Source organism: Rhinoderma darwinii, chromosome 5 (assembly GCF_050947455.1).
Source record: "Rhinoderma darwinii isolate aRhiDar2 chromosome 5, aRhiDar2.hap1, whole genome shotgun sequence".
Lineage (NCBI taxonomy): Eukaryota > Metazoa > Chordata > Amphibia > Anura > Rhinodermatidae > Rhinoderma > Rhinoderma darwinii.
This window is the reverse complement of record NC_134691.1, coordinates 110,762,407-110,789,576: the sequence shown is the minus strand read 5'-3', so window position 1 is coordinate 110,789,576 and position 27,170 is coordinate 110,762,407. Positions and strand designations below refer to the sequence as shown.

The following is a 27,170-nucleotide window of genomic DNA, read 5'->3' as shown; positions in this document are numbered from 1 at the left end:
ATTATGCTGTATGGGGGAATTTTTTGGGGCATTGTACTGCATGGGGGCCATCTGTGTGGGCATTATACTGTATGGGGCATCTGTGTGGGAATTATACTGTATGGGGACATCTTTGTGGGCATTATACTGTATGGGGCATCTATGTGGGCATTATACTTGTGAGACAGTGACAGGTAAAGTCATTGAGGGAAGGTACATTTCCCCTAGAATCCTGTCATATGTATCCTAGGCTCCAGGGAATGAGTAGTTCTTGCAATAGAAAGCTCTAGCTTTCCAATCTCGGCTTAAGGAAAAGCCGGAAAAAGGGCCTAGAGTTGGATTGGAGAAGAGCAGGGCGGGTTCCCCAATCCCTAGTCCATCTCTGTTTGTAGGACAAGGCTGCTGCTCAATTAGCTGCACCTGTAGCCTGTGTATAAAAAGGTACAGACACAGTGTGTGTGAGTCTCACCCCTGACTCAGACTGGAGACTACTAAGGCTGGAGTAGCCTGTATTCTATGTGAGTAAAGACCTGTGTTACTTTGTGTCCAGTGCCTGGTAGGAAGGCACTTGGTATAGTTAGATAATATCTTGTTTAGTTAGTGCTCAGACGAGCAGGATTTATTTTGTATTTTGCCTTGTTGTACAAGAGGCTGTTTCTTTGACAAGAATAAAAACACAGGCAAAGCCCTGTTATGACTTTTAATGCACGGTGTCCCTGTCTCTGGCTACAAAGAAACCGCTGTACCAACCTCTCCTGATGCTAAACCCTCACATACTGTATGGGGGCATCTGTGTGGGCATTATACTGTATGGGGCATCTGTGTGGGCATTATAGTGTATGGGGGATCTGTGTGGGCATTATATGTATGGGGGTATTATACTGTATGGTGGCAGCTATGGGGGCATTATACTGTGGGGGGAGCAATATGGGAGCATGATACTGTTTGGGCTGAACCGGGTGTGTATGTGTATAGCACTGTATAGGGAGGCTGTTTAGCCCTGTCTACAGGGGGGGTTGTATACTACTATCTACAGGTGGGCTGCATTGCACTGTCTACAGGGGGGGCTATATAGTACTTTCTATAGGGGGGCTGTATAGCACTGTCTACAGGGGGGCTGTATAGCACTGTCTGCAGGAGGGGGCTGTATGGCACGATAATTAGTCAGCATAATACACTTTTCTTTACAACGCCCACTTGGTGAAACTTGGTAAAAATTTGCATAAATGTAAAAATGATCTGAACTTTCTCACTAATCAACGTTTTAAAAAAAACAAAACAACCCAGTAGTTATCTACAGCAAAGCGTTTATTAGATTAGGTAGGAGATAGGGAAGTATTAAACTGGTGACAGAGCCTCTTTAAAGACGAGTTTCCCTTATATTATGGGATCTTTCAACTGTGTTAATAGAGTTGGATATAGATATAATGATTATTGTAAATGATAAGAATGGTTTGGTGGTCTTAAAATATCATTGTTATGACCGTTGTACTGAAAAAATTGGATTAGACTAGGAACAAGATAATGTGACATGCAGACGTGAAGAGTCTAATTTCTAAGACATGTGGGAGCAGCTCCTTTCTACTAGACGGCTGACACTGACTGGCACATTATGGATAGACATGAGCGAACTTATGAAAAGTTCGGTTCGGCTGGTTCGCCGAATTTCATGAAAAAGTTCGATTCGGACCGAACTAGTTCTGACCGAACCTGTAATACAAGAAAGCCCCTAAAAATAGTGTATAACACTGTTTAAAAGCCCTAGAAGCCCTGTATAACACTCTTAGGTCACCCATGAGTGTATCCAAGTACTTTTGAGCTGTCTTTAAGGCAAAGTTGGTGTCAAAGTTACGCCAATATGTATGGCTATAGGAAAACGGATGGGACACGGTGATTACTAACAGAAACCACTGCACTTGTGCATGTTGTATGCTTAATGCATTGTTAAAAAAGGTATAAAAATTAACCATTTTTGGCGGCAGATGCCTGCCAGGGTTCATACATATAAGGTGGTAAAAGAAGAAGCAATGGCTTTTGACAAGCCCTCAAAAAATTTACCCTTTATGGTGGCAGATGCCTGCAGGGGTTCATCCATACATGGATGTAAAAGCAACAAGCAATGGCTTTTCACAAGCCCTCCAGGCCTGCTTGTAGCAGACGGCAGTGGAGGTGTATTGGTGGTAGTAGAGGTAGCCAACGGACAGCAAGGGTGGTGGTAGTAGTAGTAGTAGCAGCAGCACATTAAAAGAGACTGGACAGTCACAGGACAAAGCCCTGTGGTGGGGCAGGCCTCAGGCCTGCTTGTAGCAGATGGCAGTGGAGGTGTATTGGTGGTAGTAGAGGTAGCCAACAGACAGCAAGGGTGGTAGTAGTAGTAGCAGCACATTAAAAGAGACTGGACAGTCACAGGACAAAGCCCTGTGGTGGGGCAGGCCTCAGGCTTGCTTGTAGCAGACGGCAGTGGAGGTGTATTGGTGGTAGTAGAGGTAGCCAACAGACAGCAAGGGTGGTAGTAGTAGTAGCAGCACATTAAAAGAGACTGGACAGTCACAGGACAAAGCCCTGTGGTGGGGCAGGCCTCAGGCCTGCTTGTAGCAGACGGCAGTGGAGGTGTATTGGTGGTAGTAGAGGTAGCCAACAGACAGCAAGGGTGGTAGTAGTAGTAGCAGCAGCACATTAAAAGAGACTGGACAGTCACAGGACAAAGCCCTGTGGTGGGGCAGGCCTCAGGCCTGCTTGTAGCAGACGGCAGTGGAGGTGTATTGGTGGTAGTAGAGGTAGCCAACAGACAGCATGGGTGGTAGTAGTAGTAGCAGCACATTAAAAGAGACTGGACAGTCACAGGACAAGGCCCTGTGGTGGGGCTGGCCTCAGGCCTGCTTGTAGCAGACGGCAGTGGAGGTGTATTGGTGGTAGTAGAGGTAGCCAACGGACAGCAAGGGTGGTGGTAGTAGTAGTAGTAGTAGCAGCACATTAAAAGAGACTAGACAGTCACAGGACAAAGCCCTGTGGTGGGGCAGGCCTCAAGCCTGCTTGTAGCAGACGGCAGTGGAGGTGTATTGGTGGTAGTAGTAGTAGTAGCAGCACCAACAGCGGCACATTAAAAAAAGAGTGGACAGGACAGAATCCCGTAGTAGCAGGCGGCAGTAGCAGGCGGCAGCAGCAATGTCAGATCTAATCAGTGGCATCAGGCACAGGGGTTTTAAAATCCTCACCGATACACGCTTGATTCATTTTCAGAAACGTGAGATTTTCCAAGCTGTTGGCGGACAATCTTGTTTGCTTAGGGGGTGACGAAGCCCCCTGCCGTGCTGAATACCCTCTCTGACGCTACACTGGAGGGTGGACAAGACAGTACACCCATGGCAAACTGGGCCAGTTCTTGCCAATGATCCAATCTGCTGACCCAGAAGTCCATGGGGTCTGGGATCAGGATTTCTGACGGTGAAAGGGCACAGTCCAGATACGAGTGAACCTGGTTGTTTAGGTGCTGGACCTGGTGATGGTGAACATCCCTTTGGTGACTACGATGTGTGTCAGGTCGGGGTATTGGATGTAAAAATTTTGTCATCATATTTTCCAAACTGAATTGGCTGCTGCTACTGCCGCTGCTGCCGCCTATTACAGAGGTAGCTCTGCCAGAGGCGGTGGAACGATGAGACAGTGGGGAGCGGAGAGTGGTCCCCCGGTCAGACATGCTTGCAGCAGGTGTTTGCCGTTTGAAAGCCGTGACAAGCTGGCTGCATAGCTTCTCTCAATAATAAGCCAATTTTGCCTCCCTCTCGGAAGGCGCAAAAAACTCCCCCATTCTGGCTCTATACCGAGGTTCTAAAAGTGTGGCTATCCAGTACTCATCTCTTTGCTTCATGCTAACAATACGACAGTCAGCGCGCAAATAACGAAGCATACAGCTCTCCATCCTGGCCAGCGTTTCAGATGGCCCGGTTGGTTCCATCTCCGCCCCATACTGCCATGGTTGTCCATCACCAAGGTCGTCGTCGTCAGACTCGTCATCACCATCACTGTCATGTTGTGCGGCTGCCTCGTCCCCTAACCCTTCCTGTGATTCCATCTCCAAATCCAGCTCCTCTTCAGGTCCTGTTTCCTCATCCTCATCCTCCTCCTCCTCCTCCTCAACATCCATATCCTGATGTGATCCTTCCTCCATCCTTTGCTGAATCATCGCTGTGAGCGTTTGCTCCATAATGAATATCAGCGGCATAACATTGTTCATTCCGCTAGCGTCACGGCTCACAAATCGTGTGGCCTCTTCAAAGGGCTTCAAAATGCGACATGCGTCTCTAACCAGCTGCCAGTGCCTGAGCTCGAAATTACACTGGCTCCAAACGCTGCCCGTCTGCTGCATCAGGAAATCATTCACGGCTTTCCGCTGTTCGTACAGACGGTCCAACATGTGCAGGGTGGAATTCCAGCGTGTTGGAACATCGCAAATCAGGCTGTGTTCTGGGAGATTGTTTTGACGCTGCAAGTCCAGGAGGGCGTGCTTAAATGCATACGAACGTCTAAAGCGAACGCAAACCCTCCTGGACATGGCCAGCACACCCTTCAAACCAACATATGACTTTAAGAAGCGTGTTATGACCAGATTGATCACATGTGCCATGCAAGGAGCGTGTGTCAGGTGACCTAGACGCAGTGCAGCCACAATGTTCTTCCCGTTATCAGAGACAACATTGCCCAGTGTGAGTTTCAGAGGGGACAGCCAGCGTGCAATTTCCTCCTTGATGCACAGCAGCAGCTCCTGCCCTGTGTGGCTTTTCTCGCCCAGGCTCAGCAGGTGTAAGACAGCGTTGTGGCGCTTCACCTTGCACCTATGAAAAGAGGAGGGAGGAGGAGTGGAAGATACGCTCTGTCCTGTCGGGGACGGGAAGACCTCCATTAAGGAGGGCAAGAAGGAGGAGGAGTAGGAGGAGGAGGATGGTAGGCGCCTGGTGTCCAGAGTTGAACCAGAAAGATACAAGCGTGGAGGTGGTAATGCCTGGCATTGCTGCGGTGGTGCATCGGACTGCAAAATATTGACCCAGTGGGCCGTGAAAGACATGTACTGTCCCTGCCCATAGTTGCTGCTCCACGTGTCGACGGTGTCATGTACCCTGCTGCACACGGATAATTGCAAGGACTGGCCCACCTTTTCCTCCACGTGCTTGTGCAAGGCAGGGACAGCTGTTTTGGAGAAGTAATGTCGGCTAGGTATTCGCCACCTAGGCTGAGCGCACGCCATCAATTGCTTGAAGCCGGCGGAGTCGACCAGGTGGTACGGCAGCGACTGCACCACCAACAACTTAGCCAGGTGTGAATTAAGCCGCACGACAAGTGGATGACTGGGTATATATTGTTGCTTATTGGACAACAATTCCGTAATGGATAACTGACGGGACGTAGGAGGAGCACTAGATGACAGTGATGATGATGATGACAACGACATGGTGGATAAGGCCTGGCTACTACTTAGATGACAGGGACTCGGAGCAGCAGCAGCGGCAGAGGGGTCTTCATTAGATGTACATGATGGTGTGGCATGTCGATTGTCCCACATGGCCTTGTGATGCCGCTCCATGTGTTTACGTAGAGCAGTAGTTCCTACATTGCTGCCCTGCCCACGCCTTACTTTCTGCTTGCAGATAAGGCACTGTGCCATTTTTTCGTCCTCCGGGAAGGTACAGAAAAATTGCCCCACGGCAGAGTACCGTAAAGAGGTAGTACCACGTCCACCACCACCACCACCACCACCACCCGAGCTTGCCCCTTGTCTGGCAGGCTTTTTTCGGGAGCCTACACCAGTAGCATCAGTGTCGCCGTCACCGGCTCCTGAGCTGACCCTACCGCTGCAACGTTTTGCAGATTGACTTCTGCCCCTACCTCGGCTTGGCTGTTTATCACTGCCAGTGCCGCCACTACTACCCTCCTCCTCTGACGCCGTCATCACCTCGTCACCTGGTTCCCACGTCCTGTCTAAAACAACATCATCATAGCCCTCCTCATCATCCCCGCCACTTCTGTCACTGTGTTGTGAATGTGATGTGACATCATGGCAGGCTCCATGCCCCCCCTCATTACTGCGTCTGCCACCACGGCTACCACCAACACCCCCACTACCACAGCTATGCATCTCGGACACCGCTTCCACCTCCACCATCGCCGCAACACACTCCGTTGGCTGACTCGCGGAAAACAAATCATCATCACTATGTTGTTCAGTATCTTCCTTCGCACCCGAGGAGATGTCTCTTAGGACTCTCAGGAAAGATGGCTTCCCGCTAGGAATGGGGAGTGAAGACATAGATGATGGAATGGAAACGCTAGAAATACCCATATTACTACTGTCACTGTGCCAAGGAACTGTAGAGGATCTGGAATCCAACGAAACCTGGCTTGAAGCCAGATCGTCACAGTCTTCCTGCTGAGATGACCGCGAGCCAGCCAACCAGTCCACAATGGCCGTATTGTCTAAAGTAACCCGCCCACCGGAGGAGATGGACAAGTCTGGCTTGCTGATACTGCTACTACTACCAGCAGGCACATGGCTGCTGCTACTAGTGGAACTGGGCACATGTCTTGTGCCACAAATGCTGGTACTGGGTCTGGCACCAACAGATCCAACATTTGGACTGGAAGAGGGTGTTTTTTCCTCTACCCCGTCCTTTCACAACCTTTTTTTTACCAGACATTTCACTGCTGGAGTGCAGCAAGTTGAATCAAAACCCCGGGGATGAGCCCCTTCTAAAAGCGTATTCACACACTGGCTTGGCAAATGGCAATGAATGAGAATTTCTATCAGCCACTGCACTGACTCAGGGAATGCTGGGCGTTGTAGTACTACAACGGCTGCCTGTATTGCAAGTTGGATTGTTATGTTAACGGCCGGGGATGAGCCCCTTCTAAAAGCTTATTCACACACTGGCTTGGCAAATGGCAATGAATGAGAATTTCTATCAGCCACTGCACTGACTCAGGGAATGCTGGGCGTTGTAGTACTACAACGGCTGCCTGTATTGCAAGTTGGATTGTTATGTTAACGGCCGGGGATGAGCCCCTTCTAAAAGCTTATTCACACACTGGCTTGGCAAATGGCAATGAATGAGAATTTCTATCAGCCACTGCACTGACTCAGGGAATGCTGGGCGTTGTAGTACTACAACGGCTGCCTGTATTGAAAGTTGGATTGTTATGTTAACGGCCGGGGATGAGCCCCTTCTAAAAGCTTATTCACACACTGGCTTGGCAAATGGCAATGAATGAGAATTTCTATCAGCCACTGCACTGACTCAGGGAATGCTGGGCGTTGTAGTACTACAAAGGCTGCCTCAGCTGCCTGTATTGCAAGTTGGATGCAACGGGGATGAGCCCCTTCTAAAAGCGTATTCACACACTGGCTTGGCAAATGGCAATGAATGAGAATTTCTATCAGCCACTGCACTGACTCAGGGAATGCTGGGCGTTGTAGTACTACAAAGGCTGCCTGTATTGCAAGTTGGATTGTTATGTTAACGGCCGGGGATGAGCCCCTTCTAAAAGCTTATTCACACACTGGCTTGGTAAATGGCAATGAATGAGAATTTCTATCAGCCACTGCACTGACACAGGGAATGCTGGGCGTTGTAGTACTACAACGGCTGCCTGTATTGCAAGTTGGATTGTTATGTTAACGGCCGGGGATGAGCCCCTTCTAAAAGCTTATTCACACACTGGCTTGGCAAAAGGCAATGAATGAGAATTTCTATCAGCCACTGCACTGACTCAGGGAATGCTGGGCGTTGTAGTACTACAAAGGCTACCTCAGCTGCCTGTATTGCAAGTTGGATGCAACGGGGATGAGCCCCTTCTAAAAGCGTATTCACACACTGGCTTGGCAAATGGCAATGAATGAGAATTTCTATCAGCCACTGCACTGACTCAGGGAATGCTGGGCGTTGTAGTACTACAAAGGCTGCCTGTATTGCAAGTTGGATTGTTATGTTAACGGCCGGGGATGAGCCCCTTCTAAAAGCGTATTCACACACTGGCTTGGCAAATGGCAATGAATGAGAATTTCTTTCAGCCACTGCACTGACTCAGGGAATGCTGGGCGTTGTAGTACTACAAAGGCTGCCTGTATTGCAAGTTGGATTGTTATGTTAACGGCCGGGGATGAGCCTCTTCTAAAAGCTTATTCACACACTGGCTTGGCAAATGGCAATGAATGAGAATTTCTATCAGCCACTGCACTGACTCAGAGAATGCTGGGCGTTGTAGTACTACAAAGGCTGCCTCAGCTGCCTGTATTGCAAGTTGGATGCAACGGGGATGAGCCCCTTCTAAAAGCTTATTCACACACTGGCTTGGCAAATGGCAATGAATGAGAATTTCTATCAGCCACGCCGCGGTGCACTCAGGGAATGCTGGGCGTTGTAGTACTACAAAGGCTGCCTGTATTGCAAGTTGGATTGTTATGTTAACAGCCGGGGATGAGCCCATTCTAAAAGCTTATTCACACACTGGCTTGGCAAATGGCAATGAATGAGAATTTCTATCAGCCACTGTGCACTCAGGGAATGCTGGGCATTGTAGTACTACAAAGGCTGCCTGTATTGCAAGTTGGATTGTTAGGTTAACCCATGCAACGGGGATGAGCCACTTATAAAAGCTTATTCACACACTGGCTTGGCAAATGGAGAATTTGTATTGCAATTTGGATGTTGAGAGTAGACTCTCGCTGTAGTGGATGAGCCCCTTCGATTGCTGGATTCCTGGCTTTTAGATTCCTAAAGCTTTCCCTAACTGCACAGAGATGCTATCCCTACAGCTCCTGTCTGTAAAATGGTGCTGAGCTCCGTGCATAGACTTTTATTGCAGGCTTGAGCCCGCCCCAATGCTGCCTCCCAATTGGCTGGGAGAGCCGTTTGCAAGGCATTATGGGGTAGCCTGATGTCAGGTGATATTGTGAAATCCTCCATTTTACATCTAACATGTGGCAGGCGCCAAAATGTAGCCGGGTTCGGTCAAAACGGGTTCGGCCGAACCCGGTGAAGTTCGGATTCGCTGCGAACCAAACTTTTCCCGAGGTTCGGATCGAAACCGGGTTTGGTTGTCCCGGTTCGTTCATCTCTAATTATGGAGTTATGACAATAATAATACCGGAATTCTCTGATTAGAAATTGGAATTTAACATACCTCACATAGTCATACTCAATAAATTCTAAAGTACACTATATTTCACTTAATATGATAGGCCTCAGTTTTAATAATTGTGGCATCTCTTCATACTTACTGTAGATTCATTAATTCCAAAGATATCTCGTACATCCCTTACTGAATGTTTGTTCTTTTTTCTCATAGTCTGAGTGTAAGTATTGTATCTTTTTTGTACAGCAGCTGCCTGTGTCCGTGTTAATGTGGACAGCAAAGCCTGACCGTCATGTTCCTGGGTACCAGAAATAAGCGTGGATAGGCCTGCCTCTTGTAGCCATTCTGCCTCCAGCTCACCATCTGAAAAACAAGACAGAGTTAGCATGTGAATATTGCAACTTATCACCATGTAAATCATCTGTAATTATTATGTAAATGTTTGCATTTTGCTTTAGTTGTATATATCAAGGAAATACGTCAACTGTGCTATTTATAAATAAGTTCTTATGACACGCTCGTAGAGTGGTAGTCTCTGTATCTGCCATTCAATGAGAAGAGACAATGTGCGTGCGGCATACTCTCCTACTGCAAACAGGACTAAAACTATCCGATTATTGGGATTGATGTACCCTTTAATAAAGTAGAAATCTAACCTCCCGGGTTCCATTTAGTAAAGACATTGAGAAATGTACTGTATCAGTAGAAATTGCATACATGAAACAGACATTTAAATTAATAAAATATTATATATTGTTGGCAGCGTATCTCCCTGATTTCACAGAAAGAGGTGCTGCCGACAACGATGATTTTTAATTCTGCATAAAAGAGCAGATCAGTCTAAGAACGAGTGTTTGCTCGTTCATCGGCTGATGGTTGCTCTGATCACACAGGGAAATGATCGGGAACGAGCGTTCATATAAACGCTCATTTTCCCGATTATTGGCCCATTTAATTGGGCTTTTACTTTAAGATCTTTCCAACCAGAACCAGTTTAAAGTTTTATTTTAGTGAAATCAAACAAATTGTAGAGCTCTAATATGACTGTAGAGGTAATCTAAGCAGGATTCTGCACCTATGTGTGCTGCAGCATATTTGTAGAAATGTTTCTTTTTTTGTACGCCTCACGAATCTGCTGTATTAAAGCAAAATATCACCATACATCGGTACCACCATACTGATATTTTCCCCTAGCAAGGAGGACTTGTTTTGAAGCAGTAACAATATTGGAACTCATACAGTTCTCATACAGTACAATAGTCAACATATAGTCAAGAATATGGTATTACACAGAACTTTACAATTGCAGCTTCATCAAGCGTACCAGAGTGCTGTATGGTACAAATTATTTGCTTGGAAATACTCTTTAAAGGGGTACACCCAACTTCAGCATTTATGGCATAGCCACATGTCTCACCGCCGTATGCCACATGTGCCATTGATTTTAGTAGATAAGTTTATTGAAGTTTATGGGAGTTATGGAAAAAGCTGAGCAAGCAATGGAGCATGTGGCATAGAGGGGGTTTAGCAGAAACTCGTTCTTCCGATGGTGGATATTCCTTAAATGCGGAAAATTGTAAGACACCCATATGATTGGTTACATTGTTTTACATAAGTTTTGTAGGTCTCTTACCGCACATATTCTACTCATCATGATACATTATTTTATTGTAGTTTATTATCCTGTAAGTTTCCTTTTGTAATAATGGAATTTTTCTACTGATAGAACATTAACACCCATACCATCCACAGGCTTCACATCCACTAATAGACTGTCATCTGACCCATTCTCGCTGTTCTCTTTGATGTTTTTGAGTTCACACCAGAAATCTTCCATTGATGAGTTGTCCATGGAATTTTCAGATATGGATCGGTTGAACACAGGGGTGTGTGCGGATTCATCAGAAAGCATCCTGTTGATTCTTCGTGAATTGCTTTTTCTGAAAGACAAAATTGCAGATGAGGAATGCAGTAATTCTGCTAAAACAACTTAATTATATCTAACCATTTCCTCCGAATCATGAAACGAAGAACAAGACATCAACACTGCCGTTACATTACATCTATATACATTTCTTGTTAGTGATTTGGGTATGTTTTTTTGTCTGTTATTCTGCTACATGGCTGTTTTTCTTTTTTCTACATAATGTAATGCGATGCACAGATACATGTTATGATATATAATTAACCTAATCAGGCATTTAACACTAACACCACATGGACACTTTTCTTGCAATCGAAGCAAAAAAAATCCAGCCAGACCTTGAGGCTTACTACTGAGTGGAAAAATCACTTTATGCAACACTTGGACAAGGGAAATAACTCTGAACACTGGTGTTGGATTTCCCATTTCATCTAAGCTGTCATAGAAAACTCATTGGGAAGATATTATAAAACATTTAAAGGAGTTGTCTGGAGAGTCTCACTGCCAGGAGACAATCATTGGGGCATCCCACTGCTCAGTGTGTCTCCCTTTTAGCTGTCTGCTGTGGAATGTTAATGCTCATTTCCCTATATATAGCCCCCTAATTATGTACATAGCATGTCCCTGCAGTCCTCCTGCTGAAATCTCATACCTATTATATCGCCATTATATACAACTTGAAGATAATTAAGAATGTCAGATTGTGAAGAACTAAATGTAATAATAGATAACTTATTTCTAAAACAGATGGAATTGTTTAGAATTCATTTAGCCATAAAATAAATTTGATACTAGAAAACTGGTGGATTTATTGTAAAACCCTTTACACCAATGTATCATGCATATTCCTGCCAGATAACCACATCTACATGAAGGAATAGCTCTGCCTCTCATTTCCTTTTCCACTTTCTTATTTCCTTGCATAATCAAGAAGGAATGTGACCTCCAGAGCTTTTAAATTCTAGGTAAAGCTGTTCAAACATCTGCTTCCCATTAGTTATATGTCGACATTAAGAAAACTTAAAAAATAGGCTCTGCAAAAAAATTGAGCGGCACAGAGATGTCTCAGCTACAGGTTATTTAGGAAAGGCATTGTTTATAGACCTGGCTATGTATTTTGGAATTAGCCACAGAACTAAAGGTGCTCATAAATTTTAGATAGCTGTCAGGCGTTCGGCCAACAGCTATTTCTCCTGACGCCCCCCTAAACATGAACGCTTGGCTTTTCCAAGCGTGGATGTTTATTTCAATGGGGAGAGATGAATAAGCCTGTCTGGCAGCGGCTTATCTCCTACTGGGCATGATTTTTCTGTCTCCTCAAGAAAAGATAGACTATCAGCTAATTGACGGATTAGGTTACAGCTGCTTTTAGACGTCTATGGAAAGGGGAGGGGGTGGAGGGAGCATAATGAGAGAGAGACATAGAGAAACTGCAGCAACTTCTAGTAAGTGTTCTTTCTCACCCCAGTGCTGGATTCACAGCTACACTGATCATTACTGCTGTAGAATGTCCCCCATGCTGCCGCAACTTCTATATATGTAATAGATAGAGAAATGAGAACAGAATTCTCATCTTCTCTATATGTGCAGTGTATAGAAGACCTGATAGCAGTTATGCTCCACCCACTAGCTCTGGAAAAACTAAAAATTAGAGTCTGCAGAGGTGAAAATTGATAAAAAATGCTGAATATCTCAGATGATGGCAAGAAATAGTATTATTCTTTATGTAGACACATATGACAGCTTATTTTAAAGTTAGGTGCGTTTTAAGTAGTATTTTCTATTATATCCAAATACCTTATTAATTGATAGAAAAGTATAGACAAATGCTTCTAATTCCTGATTATACATGTAGCATACATGAAGGAAATCAGATTTATATATAAATATCTTTCTATAAATTAACATAGGGTTTCCAGACCCTTAAAATATTTTCGCGTTTGCTTAAAATAGTAGAAAATAATAAATGGAGGTGTACTTACTTTTATAATCCCCTGCACATTGAAATATCACTGGTCCCCCGCCAGCCTTTGTTCAACCAGCCCTAACGATGACATGTCAACCTCATTGACGTCACTGCTGTGGCTAGTAATTGGCAGCATGTCCAATTAAAACGTCTTAGCTGAAGCCGGGTAAACAAAGACGGACAAGGGACCAATGAAATGTCAGTATGGGAGCAGCAAGACATTGGAAAGGTTAATAAGTACATACCATATTCAACAGATTTTAAAGCAATTGATGGGGCTCAAAAACCACTTTAAGGGCTTGTGCACATGACTAGTTTGATTTAGAATTGCGGAAGGTGTCATTCCATATTTTGTTTCTGGCATCAAAAAAGCTAGAATCGGCACTGAGATAAACATGTCATTTTTTACCTTACTAACTATGTTACTATGTCTACTCATTTATAGTGTATGATTGTCGGACACTATGGGCAAATCTTGATCTAATCCTCAAAAAAGGTGGACTGAGATTGACCAGCTTTAGGAATACTGCAGATGTAATAAACTGTTCAGGTATGCATTATCCCTGGGGGTTAGCAGTGGGTGGCCCTGAACATTAACTGCCTGTAGATCCTGATCCTGATTCCATCAATGACATTAGAACCTTTTTATGTATTTTGTTTCCCATGCTGGTGTTCAAGAGAATGGAAGTACATACAGTAGTGTTTACCCACAATGTGCATTTCATTATTTAATAACCCTCTTGAGGAGATATAAGTGTAAAACTTTAAATGGGAATTCGTACTTAAAGCTTCAAAAGCAAAAAAAATCCTGGAACTTGAAACACTTCATCTGACTCACTGAATCCCCAAATTTGGAAGAACACTTTTTGATTTCTCCTGTTTAGTTGATGCAAAACTATATTTTTGGCAATGTTTGTATTCATAGGCAGACACAAGGTCAAATGAAATGACTGGAAGTTCAAAATTACAAAATGAACTTGTTTGATTGTGTTCTGTAGGGTGACTGAATAACAGTTGAGAAAATATCAGAAATTTATAGGGTGTTTGCAACTAAAATAATCATATGTATGTACATCTTGAAATTGAATGAGTCATCATGTAAATCTACTACACATCTAAGATCATTGGATATGCAGATGCTCATACATTAACCTTTCAAAATAATACGTTAAACATGGTTCAGTTCCAATCATACTTACCTGTGAGATTCCTGACTTAACGTATGACTGACTACTGGCCATAATTTGGTATAGAGCATAATGTTCTATACTATATACAGAGTTTAAACATACTCAGTAACTTCATGGCTATGTTTATGATGAGCTCAGGAATCAGGAAGGCATTTTCTGGGACTAATGAAGAAATGAATCATCAGTATAATTTGTATGCTTGCATAAAATCCCTACCCGCAAAGCAAATATTAAAAGCTTTATTATAATCATAAAGGCATGCCAGCCCCCGCAAACAAGAAATCACATTATAGTTTTATGTGTATTACTTTCATATGCAATACTGTATAAATGTTAATAATAAATATAAATAAATAATTGTTTGATTGGCCTGACCGGTCTCATCTGACAAAATAATGCTTGTCTCTGTAACCTGGGCACACACGGCCTATAGATGGACTTTGGCACAGATAAATCAACAAATTAAGTAACCTTATGCTGCTGTAGAATAACACTAAAAGAGTTCTGATAATATTGTAGGTGATGCAGAGGGCAGCCCACAATGTTCACTAACAGGTGCTGAGCAGACTGTGTCATTCATCATACTGGCACCACAACCAGTATGTCAAAATACATGTAAAAACAAAAGAATAGACTGTGACATGGTAGTTACATAGTTATTCCTCTGCAAAAAGACACATGATAGCCCAATCCCTAGATCGACATACTACAGCGCTTTACTAATGTCAATAAAGTACACAATACCACAGCAATAAGTTGTAATGTTTCTGGTAAAAATATAATGCTTTATAGACAATGCTGGCTGTAAATGCTGCAATATCAATAGTGATATCCATAATATAGTATTTCGTTTTTTTTAAGTGTCTTAAACAAATCCCCATTAGTCAGGTGTTTACATACAGCACATAGTATTTCAGCAGAGAAGAGGGAATACTTTAATTAAAATCTTAGTATCTTAAACCTTTTATCTAAAAAATATTCTCTTCAGCTCCTTGGTATAACCAACTGATGCTGTTTTGATTAGTGGAGCACAAGGACCTAGTGGAGTCTTACTATGGGATGTACTAACAGGCAATGCCTGGTTCAGAGCCAACTGCAGGGGCAGGCGAGGCATGTGCCCCAGGCACAATTAGGATGAAGGGCAGGGGGGCACTGGTGGCAGAATTGGGAAGCAGGATTCGACCTCGTACTCCCTGCACTCAATTGTATCCGCGCCCTTAGAACACAAATATAATTTATAAGCCTTACTTTGCACTGGCGGGTGCAATGGAACCATTAGTTCCCTGCCCTACCATTCAATGCTTTTCTTGTGATGCAGGTGTCACGATGATGCCTGCATCACAAGGTGTCATCGGTCAGAAGAGGCCAGGTCGGGCATCGCTGAAAGAGCAAGGGAACAGGGACAGGTGAGCATATTTGTGGCTGCTTTGCACTTTCTACAGGGGGCACTGTGTTGCACTGTCTACATAGGGCACTGTGTGGCCCTTCGTACAGAAGGACTATGTGGCACTTTCTGCAGTGGGCACAATGAAGTAGTAGCTAAAGGGTGTACTGTGTGGCATTATCTACAAGGGGCACTGTGTGGCAATATCTACAAGAGACACTGTGTGGTATTATGCACAGTGAGCTCTATGTGGCACTCCCTACATGCAGCACAGTGTTTGGCTCTCTTTACAGTAGACACTGCGTGGCATTATCTATAGGGGCACTGTGGCACTCGCTAAAGGTAGTACAGCGTGCGGCACATTCTACAGATGCACAACAGGTGCTTTATTTGCATGGGACACAGCTTGTGGCACTTTCAGGAAGTACAACGCGTAGCTCTCATTTTAGTAGGCACCATGTTTGGCACTTTTTTTAATAGGATACAACCTGCAGCACTATTTTTAGGGGGAACAACGTATGGAACTATTTTAATGGGGCACTGTGTGTGTGGCACTTTATTTTCAGGGACAGTGTGTAACATGATTGTATTCGGGGAGACTGTGTGTGATACGATGCATTCGGGGTAAAGTGAGTGACATGTTTTTATTCAGGGAGTATATAGTGTGATGCGATTGTATTCAGGGGCACTGTGTGTGGCAGCACATTCAGGTGCACAGTGTATGGTGCTATTATAGTCAGGGGCGTGGAGTGTGGCACTATGAGGATTTTGTGTGTGTATAGAGGTGTGGATGTGTTGGAAAAGTGATGAGCGAAAGACATCTAAGCAACAAACTATGCAGAGATGAAACGTGGTCGGGAGGAATCATCATGAAGGTCTGGATCGGATGGAGATGGAAAAAAGGAAGGAGAACTACTCTAATCAGAGAAGACAACACCTGTGAGTCACTGAATGTAAATGTTTATTCTCCCTTTGACTGATCAGTCACTGTATGATCTGAATCGAGATGATGGGTGGTAGCATTTTTTGTGTGAAACAACAACTCACAGCATACACTTTGTTCAGGCCATACTAGGAGCTGTAGTTTCACATGGTTAAAACTTACATGGCAAGGGTCAACCGGAATTTGCAAAGGTACTGAGCTGTATTTGTGCTGGTATTGTATATACAGTTTATGTACTGATCCTGGTCCTGGTTCTGTATTTATGAACTGAGTTTTGTTCTGGTACTGTATTTATGTATTAAGCTTGGTTCTAGTACTGTATTTATGTACTGAGCTTTCTTCTGGTGTTGTATAGATTTACTGTATTTGGTTCTAGCACCGTATTTATGTACTGAGCTTGGTTCTGGTGCTGTATATAGTATATGTACTAAGCATGGTTGTGGCAGCATATCTCTGTATTAAGCTTGGTTTTAGTGCTCTATATATGGACTGATCTTGGTACCTGCACCGTATTTATGTAGTGAGCTTTGTTCTGGGTCTGCATTTATGATATGAGCTAGGTTTTGGCACCATATTCATGCATTAAGATTTAATCTGATCCTGTATCTGTACACTAAACTTTAGTATTTGTGGTTATGTCAAAAAGCAGGGAGTCAGGATTTTCTCACTACGGGAAGGGAGCGGAAGATACTGCACCTGTGGAGGCTCCAGAGGACCAGGCAGAGCAGAAGCACTGCAGGGAGAATCTTCTCCTCATCAGAGGCAACATGTGCCACTAGATCCCTATTGCACAGGATTAAGCATCAAAACGGAATCTTTGGGCGGGGGGGGGGGGTTGGGGGGGGCAAAATGAATCTTTGCTCCAGGTGCAGGTAAACCTAGCTACGCCTCTGGCCAACTCTACACGTCACCATTGCTATGTAGCTAAATCTATTATGTCAATCTAAACAAGATATAGTACTACAGGAATGGTGAATTCATCAGGATTGCACTGTTGAATTACATAAAATAAAGGGGATTTCTAGATTTCCACTAGGGGTGAACAAACTACTGTAGTTTTTAGGAGCTAGTTAGACCATTCCAGGAGATAAGAATTTTCATAGGCATCAATGGAAAAGTATCAAAAAGTTTGACACCAGCAGCACATTTCTGGGTGTATGTGCTACCTGGTTCCTGGGATCTGTCTTTACTTACACCCATAAAACTGCAGAATAAATTTTTCAGATAAAACAAATTATTTATCTGTACAGTTTAGCAACTGACTTTGAATTGAGTGTTCCAATTTTCACTGTCTATGCAAAGGTCATCTAGGAAAAGTATCTGTACTGTAATCTTAAGGATACAAACTCTATGCAAATGGTGGGAGTTGAAGGCTGTATACAAGGATGTAATTTATCATCATTATTCCAAAACCATCAAATGTGCGGGTATATATATATATATATATGTGTGTATATATATATATATATATATATATATATATATATATATATGTGTGTATATATATATATATATATATATGTATATATATATATATATATATATATATATATATATATATATATATATATATATATATATATATATGTATATTTATATATATATATATTTATATATGTATATATATATATATATATATATATACGTATATATATATATATGTATATTTATATATGTATATATATATATATATATATATATATATAGCAACAATTCCAAAAGACAAGACAGCACTCCAAATTCAGTGATAAATAGGATCACTTTTAATCACCTCTTGCAACGTTTCAACCCTACTCAATGGGGTCTTTTTCAAGCAATATATATATATATATATATATATATATATATATATATATATATATATATATATATATATATATATATATATATATATTAGAAAAGATCATTAAACAATGTTAGGGCCGATTCCTGAAAAAAGAAAAGAATCTGCCAGATATATTTCGTATTTCGACCTTGAAGGGTTAAGGCAAGACAAATCTACTGCCCTATTTCGACCCGTCAAACCAATGTTAACAGTGGCCAACAAAGCTTGTTTACTGTAAACACACCATCTCTAATGCATCTCCTTTGGATATGTTTGTCATGTATATAATATATACACAACCATAATGCTAATTATACTATTTAAGTGTAAGAGGAATGTGGAACCATCCTGCTAGTTTCCCATGTTACATCTGTACAACCTGCTATGTAGCACACAAGGTCAGGTAGCGAAAGGGTTACATGTCCCTTTTCTAATTCATTTTCTTTCCTAAGCTTAGAGGTCCAAAAAGCTGGTCTGTATTTCTGTCCTTGTTCAGAACTCGTTAGACTTACAAGCTTTCATCAGCTTTCATTTAGCCTTGCTGAACACAAGTACTGAAGATCTAAAGCTACAATGACATATTTGCACTATTAAGAAATTCATTGCTGAGTGATTCTGTAAACTTGATCTGCAAATGTACAAGGGTTTATAAAATCTACAAAAACTTCAGCATAGGCAGAAATAATTGTGCCTGTCAGAAAATAAATACAATATTTGTGCAATATTTGTCCCATAACACTATCAAATCAGCAGTGGGAAATTCCTATAGAACTTTCTTTTGAGTGTAGCTATGATGGCTAACAAACAAGAATCGTGTTGAAGCATGTCCAATAAAGATAAATAGACTGACCAACTTATATTAAAATTCCCTAAGCCAAGAACCTGTACTTCTCCTACAATTCAGCAATCATTAGAAATAGCCAAATTCCCAATTTCAGAATCTGATATGCCTCAAATTTACAGAGGGGAAATAACTCTTTTTTTAAAAGCCTAATTTTTATTTCAAAAGGATTTTCCTAATAAATACATATGTTGGTGCCCTGCAAATCAGACTTTTATAGCATGTCAAATAATTAATTTGTATAGAATGTCTTGCATGGAGGCTTGGTTTATACGATACAGAATAATCTTACATGGCAAATATAGATACTGATTGTAGTAATATTTTTTTCAACTATGAGATGAATTGTTAGGTCAATATACTTATTTTAGTTGCTATGACATAATTGGGTAATTCTTTTGTGTAAAAACCAAGTACTAATGTACTCAAGTACAGCCCTGTAAAGGCAGTCGGTCAAGTTGTCAGTTCTTTACTGAAGAGTAGATAAAAAGCGCAAGAAGCCACAAATTTTGCTTTACTTCTCTAATCAGCTCAGTATGTAAAAAAAACAAAAACCCCTATGTTCCCTTGCTATAAATCAGACTCTTGTTTATCTAGATAAGTGACACAGACTCTGGCCTCTGAGCTACAGAATCATAATGAAACAAAAATATACATTTTCCTGTAACACAGTGACAAGGGAGTATTGTTTTCTAAATGTCACGGAAGGGTAAAGAAACTTTTCAAATATTACAGGTTGATAACCTTCCTCTTCCAAACAACAACAATAACAGAATACTATAAAACAAAGCCTCTTCTGCTGCTGAATACAATACCCACTATATATTTTTAAGGTGGTTTTACATGGGCAGATATCTCCCATGTTTACCATTTTACCAATACAGCTTGGCGATCGACAATACAGCTTGCCGATCGGCGTTCGTTGCTCCCTTTAAACAACGCAATAATCTTTTAGTATATGGACGAACAATCTTTACTACGATCACTCTTCCCAATGCATTTCCATCATGTCTGCAACACATCTCCTTGTTTACACAGGAAGATGTGCTGCCGACAACGATGATATTTTGTGCTGCTTAAAATATGCTATCAGTCGATAAATGAGCGTTTTCCCGTTCATCGGCTGTTCTTTGCCCTGTTTACATAGGGCAATGATCGGGAACGAGCGTTCGCATGAATGCTCATTCTCCGAATCATTGTCCCATGTAAAAGGGCCGTTAGTGTGTATTAGCTTTCTCACCAAGCAAAAATGATAAGAATTCATATTTTATGTTCCCTAGTTTGCTGCATCGATATTTCGTCCTTTTACAAAATTACAATATATAATACACACAGTATAAAAGTAAAAACTGACAGGTTATATAATATGCTCTTTTAAATTATTGTTAAGATTGTCAAAATAATATACAAGACTCACCACATCATATTCTATACAGAAATAGAAGCTGTGTATCAAATTTGTGGTCAGATTTCACAGACATTGATGAATTAGTCTTGAAAAATGTAGACAATCAAGAGATAAAGAATGTAAACATATAGGTGACACTCATCTTATCTGTTGAGAATAAAAATGTGAGACAACAGGTTTGCTGGGAATTTTTAGCAACTTGAACCAAAAAAGCAAAAAGGTGTTTAGAAATTCTCACAAGATGAAGTAATTTAGGAGTATGGTCATTATCTACTGTACTTAGTTATGCGATCTGATTCCAGATGACGGAGTTATGTATATAATAATGAGTTCTCTGCATTATTTGTGCAAACACATGGTTTAGTCATGTGATAGAACACAGTGTAAGTGCACAACAGGCAAAATTGCTAAAAACTGAATGGACAAGGCTTTATGTTGATATCCCTGATGCTGAGACTACAAGTACTCTCACATTATCTTTGTCTGAGGTCCCTGATCCTTCGACCATTTATTGTTTAGTCCATGGCTCATTGTCTTGTCATATAAAGTTTACCCTAAGGCTTCATGCACACGACTGTGCCTGTAATTACGATCCGTAATTACGGGCACGACCGGCAGCAGACGGCCGCGGACAGCAGGCCATTTTTATGGTCCGTAAAATAAAAAAATAGGACATGTCATTTTTTTTGGGCAGGTTTATACTGCATGGACACCCTCTCGTAGACAAACGGGAAGGTGTCTGTCGGCCATAGAAATGAATGGGCCCGTAATTACGGGCGATTTTACGGTACATGAGCATGGGGCCTAACACAGTTTGCACATTTCCTTTCTTCGCTATCAAGAATACACTATGTGGCAGATTTATCAAAACTAGGGACATGGAAATGTGGTTGAGTTGCCCCTAACAAATAATCAGACTTTAGGTCTCATTTTTCTAAGGCCATTTAGAAAATGAATGCAGTAATCTGATAGATTGTTATGGGCAACACCTCCACTTTTCTTTCAAACTCATTTTGATAAATCATTCCTAATATCTATTAAACATTACCTTTATGTCTTGTATACTTCATCTGGTGCTCAGGTTTTGTATTTCCAGTGAAACTGTACAAACACTATAAAAAGTATATTCAGGATACATTGTTCTGAACATTGTGTAGCCCTATTTCCAGTATTTCCAGTACACACGCACGCACGCACACACACGCACGCACACACGCACACGCACACCTCCACCTCATCACCCAAGTTGAAGCACCATATCCAGTTTACTGTCACATCTAGCCTGCATGCTCCACTGACCCTATCACAAGGGTGCACAGATCTTCCACAAGATAAGGATACCCATCCACAATTTACTGCTGCTAATGCCAGATTATATAATTCAATCTATTATGAACTAGAAATTAAGATTACATCAGGGATGATCATTATCTCCTCTGCATAAAAATGTTTCCAATTCTGTTACATTTATGACTGCATTGTGAATAGAAGATGAAACAGAAAACCTGCGGGGGTCACAGGGATATGTTTGGCTATGATGGGAACATTTTCCTGTTTCCATTTCAGCAGAGTATATGACTAAACTATTGGCCAGCCAGACAAATATTCCAGCACTTGGTGCATATTGTAAATAGCAAAAGAAATAAAAAAAAATAATGTTCATTCCCTTATCAGCAGTAGCCCATAAAGGAAACCTGTCAGCAGTTTTGAGGCCTCAAAACTGCTGACAGGGTTCTATAGAGGAGGTCATTTTAAACTTACCTTTTTTTCTCTGCAATTCCGATGTTTGACTCCCCCAGCGCTGCGGTCACAAGTGTGTCACAGTACTCTGAGTGACATCTCTGGTGGCCAATCAGGAAACCACTAGAGCCGTCACTCAGAGCTGAGGGTGAGTGCTTGCAGCGTGCAGTGCAGGAGTACTTGCACATCAAGTGCCGCCTCAGTAGTACTTGTGATTGGCACGCTGGGGGAATTATATATTATTTAAACAGCTGACAGGACCGAGACAAAAGCTAAGTTTAAAAGACCTTTCCTCTTCTCCCCTTTATCACCTTGTAAGCAGTTTTGAGACCTTAAAGCTGCTGACAGGTTTAAGGCTGGGTGCCCACGGTGCAGATTTTGCATGCGTTTTTTTTTTTTGCCAAAACCAGGAATGGAACCTAAACAGAAGAAATGTATAAAGAAAAGCCTTACAGGTCTCCTCTCCTGGATCCAATTCTGGTTTTGGTTAAAAAAAACGCATGCAAACTCTGCGGCAAATCTGCACTGTGGGAACCCAACCTTAATTTAAAAGAGGTTGTCTCAAAGTTTCCATCTGCCAGAACTGCTTTTTGTTAGCGGCTCTCAGCTCTGTCTCATAGAGGCAGATCCCAAGTGCGGGATGTGCCCTAATATTCCCTAAGAGGGCAGACAACCCATTTTAATTAGAATATACATTGGTTCATAACACCTCCAAATGTCAAAGTATAGAAACGCCAAAATAACAACATATACACAAAAGAGATCAAGGAGTCATGTACTATTTTGATTTTAATTAGACATTGAGACTGGGATATTTTACGAAAACGTATGTTTTCTGATCCGATATTGCCCTCAGGACGCACAACATTGGAAGGGTCTAATCTTTGACACTTCTATGAGAAAAGAGTAGGATTGCGTTACAAGGGGAATTCTAGAAATCTCAGTATAATATTGAATGCTTATGAGTTATGATCATAAGAAATTTTCATCAGCACCCAATACATATTCCAATTCTTGGTCTGTCTGACATACTGGCTGGCATTTAACATTGTACATCAGCTTTATTAGGCTGGCAATAGAGGTCCATAATAGAACACCCAATGAGACAAAAGTTCTGATATTTTATATCATTATTATAATATTTATCATTATCTAATTCATTTTACTGCCATAGGCTGATTGATTATTTACTACCATAGACAAATTGGTTATTGATATAAATAATAGCATGCGTATGTAATTCATTCTGCAGCTGTGGCATTGGTAAAGAATAATGTCATGTACTATAAACCCCACAAACCCAAAATACGTAACACATCATCTGAAAATATAATTCTACTGCAAAATCTCCAGTATTTCCTTACATTATAGAGAAACATGTTTCAGTTGTTTGGCTAACTGTTTCAAGTATGACTCGGTAAGAATTTCCCTCAAAGATTCCACTGGAATTACAGATATCCTGTGAAAGAGGAAAGCAGGTCAGCTCGACATACTATAAAGTAAAACAACTTGAGGAAGTGATAAGCATGTCAATCAGATAACACCAGTGTAAGGATTTACACTTATCACTAGGCATATTCTGTCTTTTCTAAACAAATATACATATATTATTTTATTTCCTTGACTATTGAAATAACAGCTTTGTAGGTTTTTACGTAGATGTTTTGACCCTAAAGAGTTTCTACTTTGTTACCGGTGGCGGCAGTGTAGGCAGACACCGACAGCAAGGACACTGTGAGGATCCGTGCACAAAACTATCCAAGTCTCAGCTCCCTAGATCCCTGTGAGTAATAGTCATGGAAACAGTGAGATAATTTTCCGTTTTTGACTGAAAATTATCTTTAAAGGCTATGTACACCTTCGACATCGTTTTTTTCATATATAAAATTGTGCATCAGTGTGATTGATGCAACTTCCTAAATACAGCTGCTTTGTATTATGTATACAGAGCAGCTGTATCGTTCACTAAGACCTGAACCTGTCAGGTTCGCGGGACTGATGAGTTCAGCGGGTCCTACGTATCTCTAACACGGCGGATGCACCTATAATCGATCAAATCTAAGTTATGAACTTAGATGTGATCGATAGTAGCTCGATCCTGCATGTCACAGACACGCAGGATCCACTTAAACTGAAGCCGTCAGTCCCACGGACCTGGCGTATATAGGATTCAGTGCAAGATACAGCTGCTTTTTATACAGAATATAAAGCAGCTGTATCTCTAAAAGTAAAAATAATTTTTAATAAAGATAAAATTGCACCAATAACACTGACGGACAATTTTGTTTAAAAAAAACCCCACAATGTCAAAGGTTTACATAACCTCCATTTTAGAGGCACATCACATAAAACAGTAGGCAACTGTATAAACAGCAATTTTGTAAAATAATGGGGAAAATGGATTAAAACTAGTGGGAGGTAAAAGTGGAGGAGCTGTACATAGCAACCAAAGCAGCTTTAATTTTCTTAACGGATTGAAATCTGGACTGTGATTGGTTACTCCAGACAACTCCTCCACTTTTTGCTAGTTTTGATTTTAAAAAAATTCCATTACTTGCAACAAAGTTGCACTCACAAGCAGTAACAGTGATCTGAAAATACAGCAGGGTAGATCAGGGTTTAGTAAACTCCCAAAAGCTGCTACATAGAGGCTAAGTAAAGCTGGGGGAACTTGAAATTATTCTTTGCCCTCCTAGATCTGGTTTTAGATTGCTCAATATTATACGGAAATCCCTTACGTTAAATCCTAGTAAACCAGAACTACAAATGAATCTGAAGAACAACAAATGGATCTGAATTTCTCTGTTTCTCCCGCCCATTCTATACTCAAATATGTAGTATAATTATAAAAAAATTAGATACAACAGTGTTTTACTGAATTTATTTAACCTTCCCGTTTTAAAATGGAAAATGTGATATCGCCACTGAGAACAAAGCTTTTAAAGCAGAAATACAGTTTGCTTATTTGGTTTACTTGTTCAAATAATTAGGATCTTCCGGATCTGCACTTAAATTATTTTCAGCACAAGGGACTTTCTTCCTGGTTTTCGAAGACAATAAACAGTGCAACTAGTGATAGTGACGTGTGTGTCTTAATGAGAAGCTAGATAAATCTAGCATGTCTGAAAGGCCAATGGAAATTCACAAACAACTTGTAGGACGATTCCTATTGAATTGCCTCATGCCAGATGATGTATTGTGTTCTTAAGTTGAACATAACTACAATAACATAAAATCAACTTAATTTCAAATAAAGTCAATAGCAATACAACAATAAACAACAACATTCTACTAAAATACAAAGTGAGCATTTTTTTAAAAAAAAGTTCTCTCTATCTACCTTAGTTTTACTGGAATACATTTTACATAGGCACAAATGTATTTGTATAGGATAATTTAGTGACACAGATGGGATTTAGTGGTGCAAGTAGATGGAAGTATGTATACCCTAAGCAGGTACAATTTACTTGTCCTAAGACACTCATGTAGTTTACCTTTAAAGGTATAGGGTATACATCTAAAGGTTGATAAGCCTTTCAAAGTAACCATTTGAATGGACTTTGTTTTTAATCTACATTACCAAGAAGTTCTGGAATTGCAAACAATGTGTAGGACAAAATGGAAAACTAACAAAAAAAAAACTGCAATTTATACACTATAAAATAGTGATATAAAAATGCACAACCTAACACTGATGCATTTAGTTGATAATATCTTGCCTTTTATCTAATAATAATAACAATTAAAAAAAAGGTTCCTGCTAAAAAATGCTCTCCTTCCTCAATCACATGAAATCCAGGTTTCCCAAATGCTATGATATTACATATCAGACAAGTCAGGCAAACATTCACTATAGTGTCCCATAAACAGTGTCCTTATAAGACAATGAAAGATCAGGAAAGTCTATGGGCACATGTTCTAGTGCACATACCTTTACATGCTCATTAGTTCAGAAATCTTAAAACCGGTCATTTCATAATATATTTTGATAGTCCTGACTCCTGACAGTAAAGGTATCTATGGTAAAATTCAAAGGAACTGTTACAGGGAGTGGAGATTGTGTATAGCATTATTCCAGCCCAGCAGAACAATGAGAACAACGTTGCCTGTGAAACAATACAGAACTTGCTCCGTTACTATTTAAGGATTTCCAGACGGCAACACAACTGTTTGTAGTATTTTCCTGTTTTAGACTAGGCTAAACCGTTAATCTACTTCCTAAAATACTGGATTAAAGAGTAATTAGCCACTAAAAGATCATTTCTTTTTCATCAGTGTCAAAAGAATAAAAACAAGAAGAATGTACCTTCAGTCCATGAGGGCATTACAAAGGAACATGTCGCTACCTTCATATGCAGCAAAGTGTCCAACCTGCACTTGTCCAGGTCACAATCACTTTGTAGTAAGTGAAGGAGAATCTTTTCTTTCTACTCTGCACAGTGACAATCCTGATCTGGCTGCAAAGTAAGGGAGAATAACATCTCTGGACTTTTTTTTTTTTTTTTTGCTTTAGGGGAGTTTACGTGGAAGGCAGCCAACAGAAAAAAAAAGACATTTGCAAAATCACTTTACTCTAAAGTAAATTTGAGTAATGTAATATAACACCACAGCTATGCAAAATACCAAAGTGTTTAATTGGTTGTCATAAACAAATGGGATGAATGATGCATAACAATTGTTAAAAGCAGTGTGATACTGTTGTGCTAAATTTGAAAGAAAATGTGTAGAAAAAAATACAATAAAAATATGATACAATACTACTATAAAAGTATGAAAAGCATTCACCATTAAACATTTTACATCAATGATCATTTTTGCTTTTTAAAGGAGTTAAACGGGATTTATTT

At 41.0% G+C, this 27,170-nt stretch overlaps 1 protein-coding gene across 5 annotated transcripts in view; it reads right to left on the bottom strand.

The window, feature by feature from the left end:
- Positions 1 to 27,170, bottom strand: part of ARHGAP28 (Rho GTPase activating protein 28) — a 138,573-nt gene that overhangs the window by 45,169 nt on the left and 66,234 nt on the right. The window contains exons 1-4 of one of the 5 annotated variants that reach the window (XM_075828362.1): positions 26,630 to 26,758; positions 23,688 to 23,782; positions 10,846 to 11,042; positions 9,248 to 9,465 (exon numbers count right to left, since the gene is read on the bottom strand). In XM_075828362.1, the coding sequence (XP_075684477.1) occupies positions 9,248 to 9,465; positions 10,846 to 11,014 (387 nt within the window). In that variant the 5' untranslated portion in view covers positions 11,015 to 11,042; positions 23,688 to 23,782; positions 26,630 to 26,758. Of the gene's footprint in view, positions 1 to 9,247; positions 9,466 to 10,845; positions 11,043 to 20,592; positions 20,683 to 23,687; positions 23,783 to 26,254; positions 26,338 to 26,629; positions 26,759 to 27,170 lie in introns of those variants that run through there. The other 4 variants (XM_075828363.1, XM_075828364.1, XM_075828365.1 and 1 more) reach the window with 4 other exon arrangements.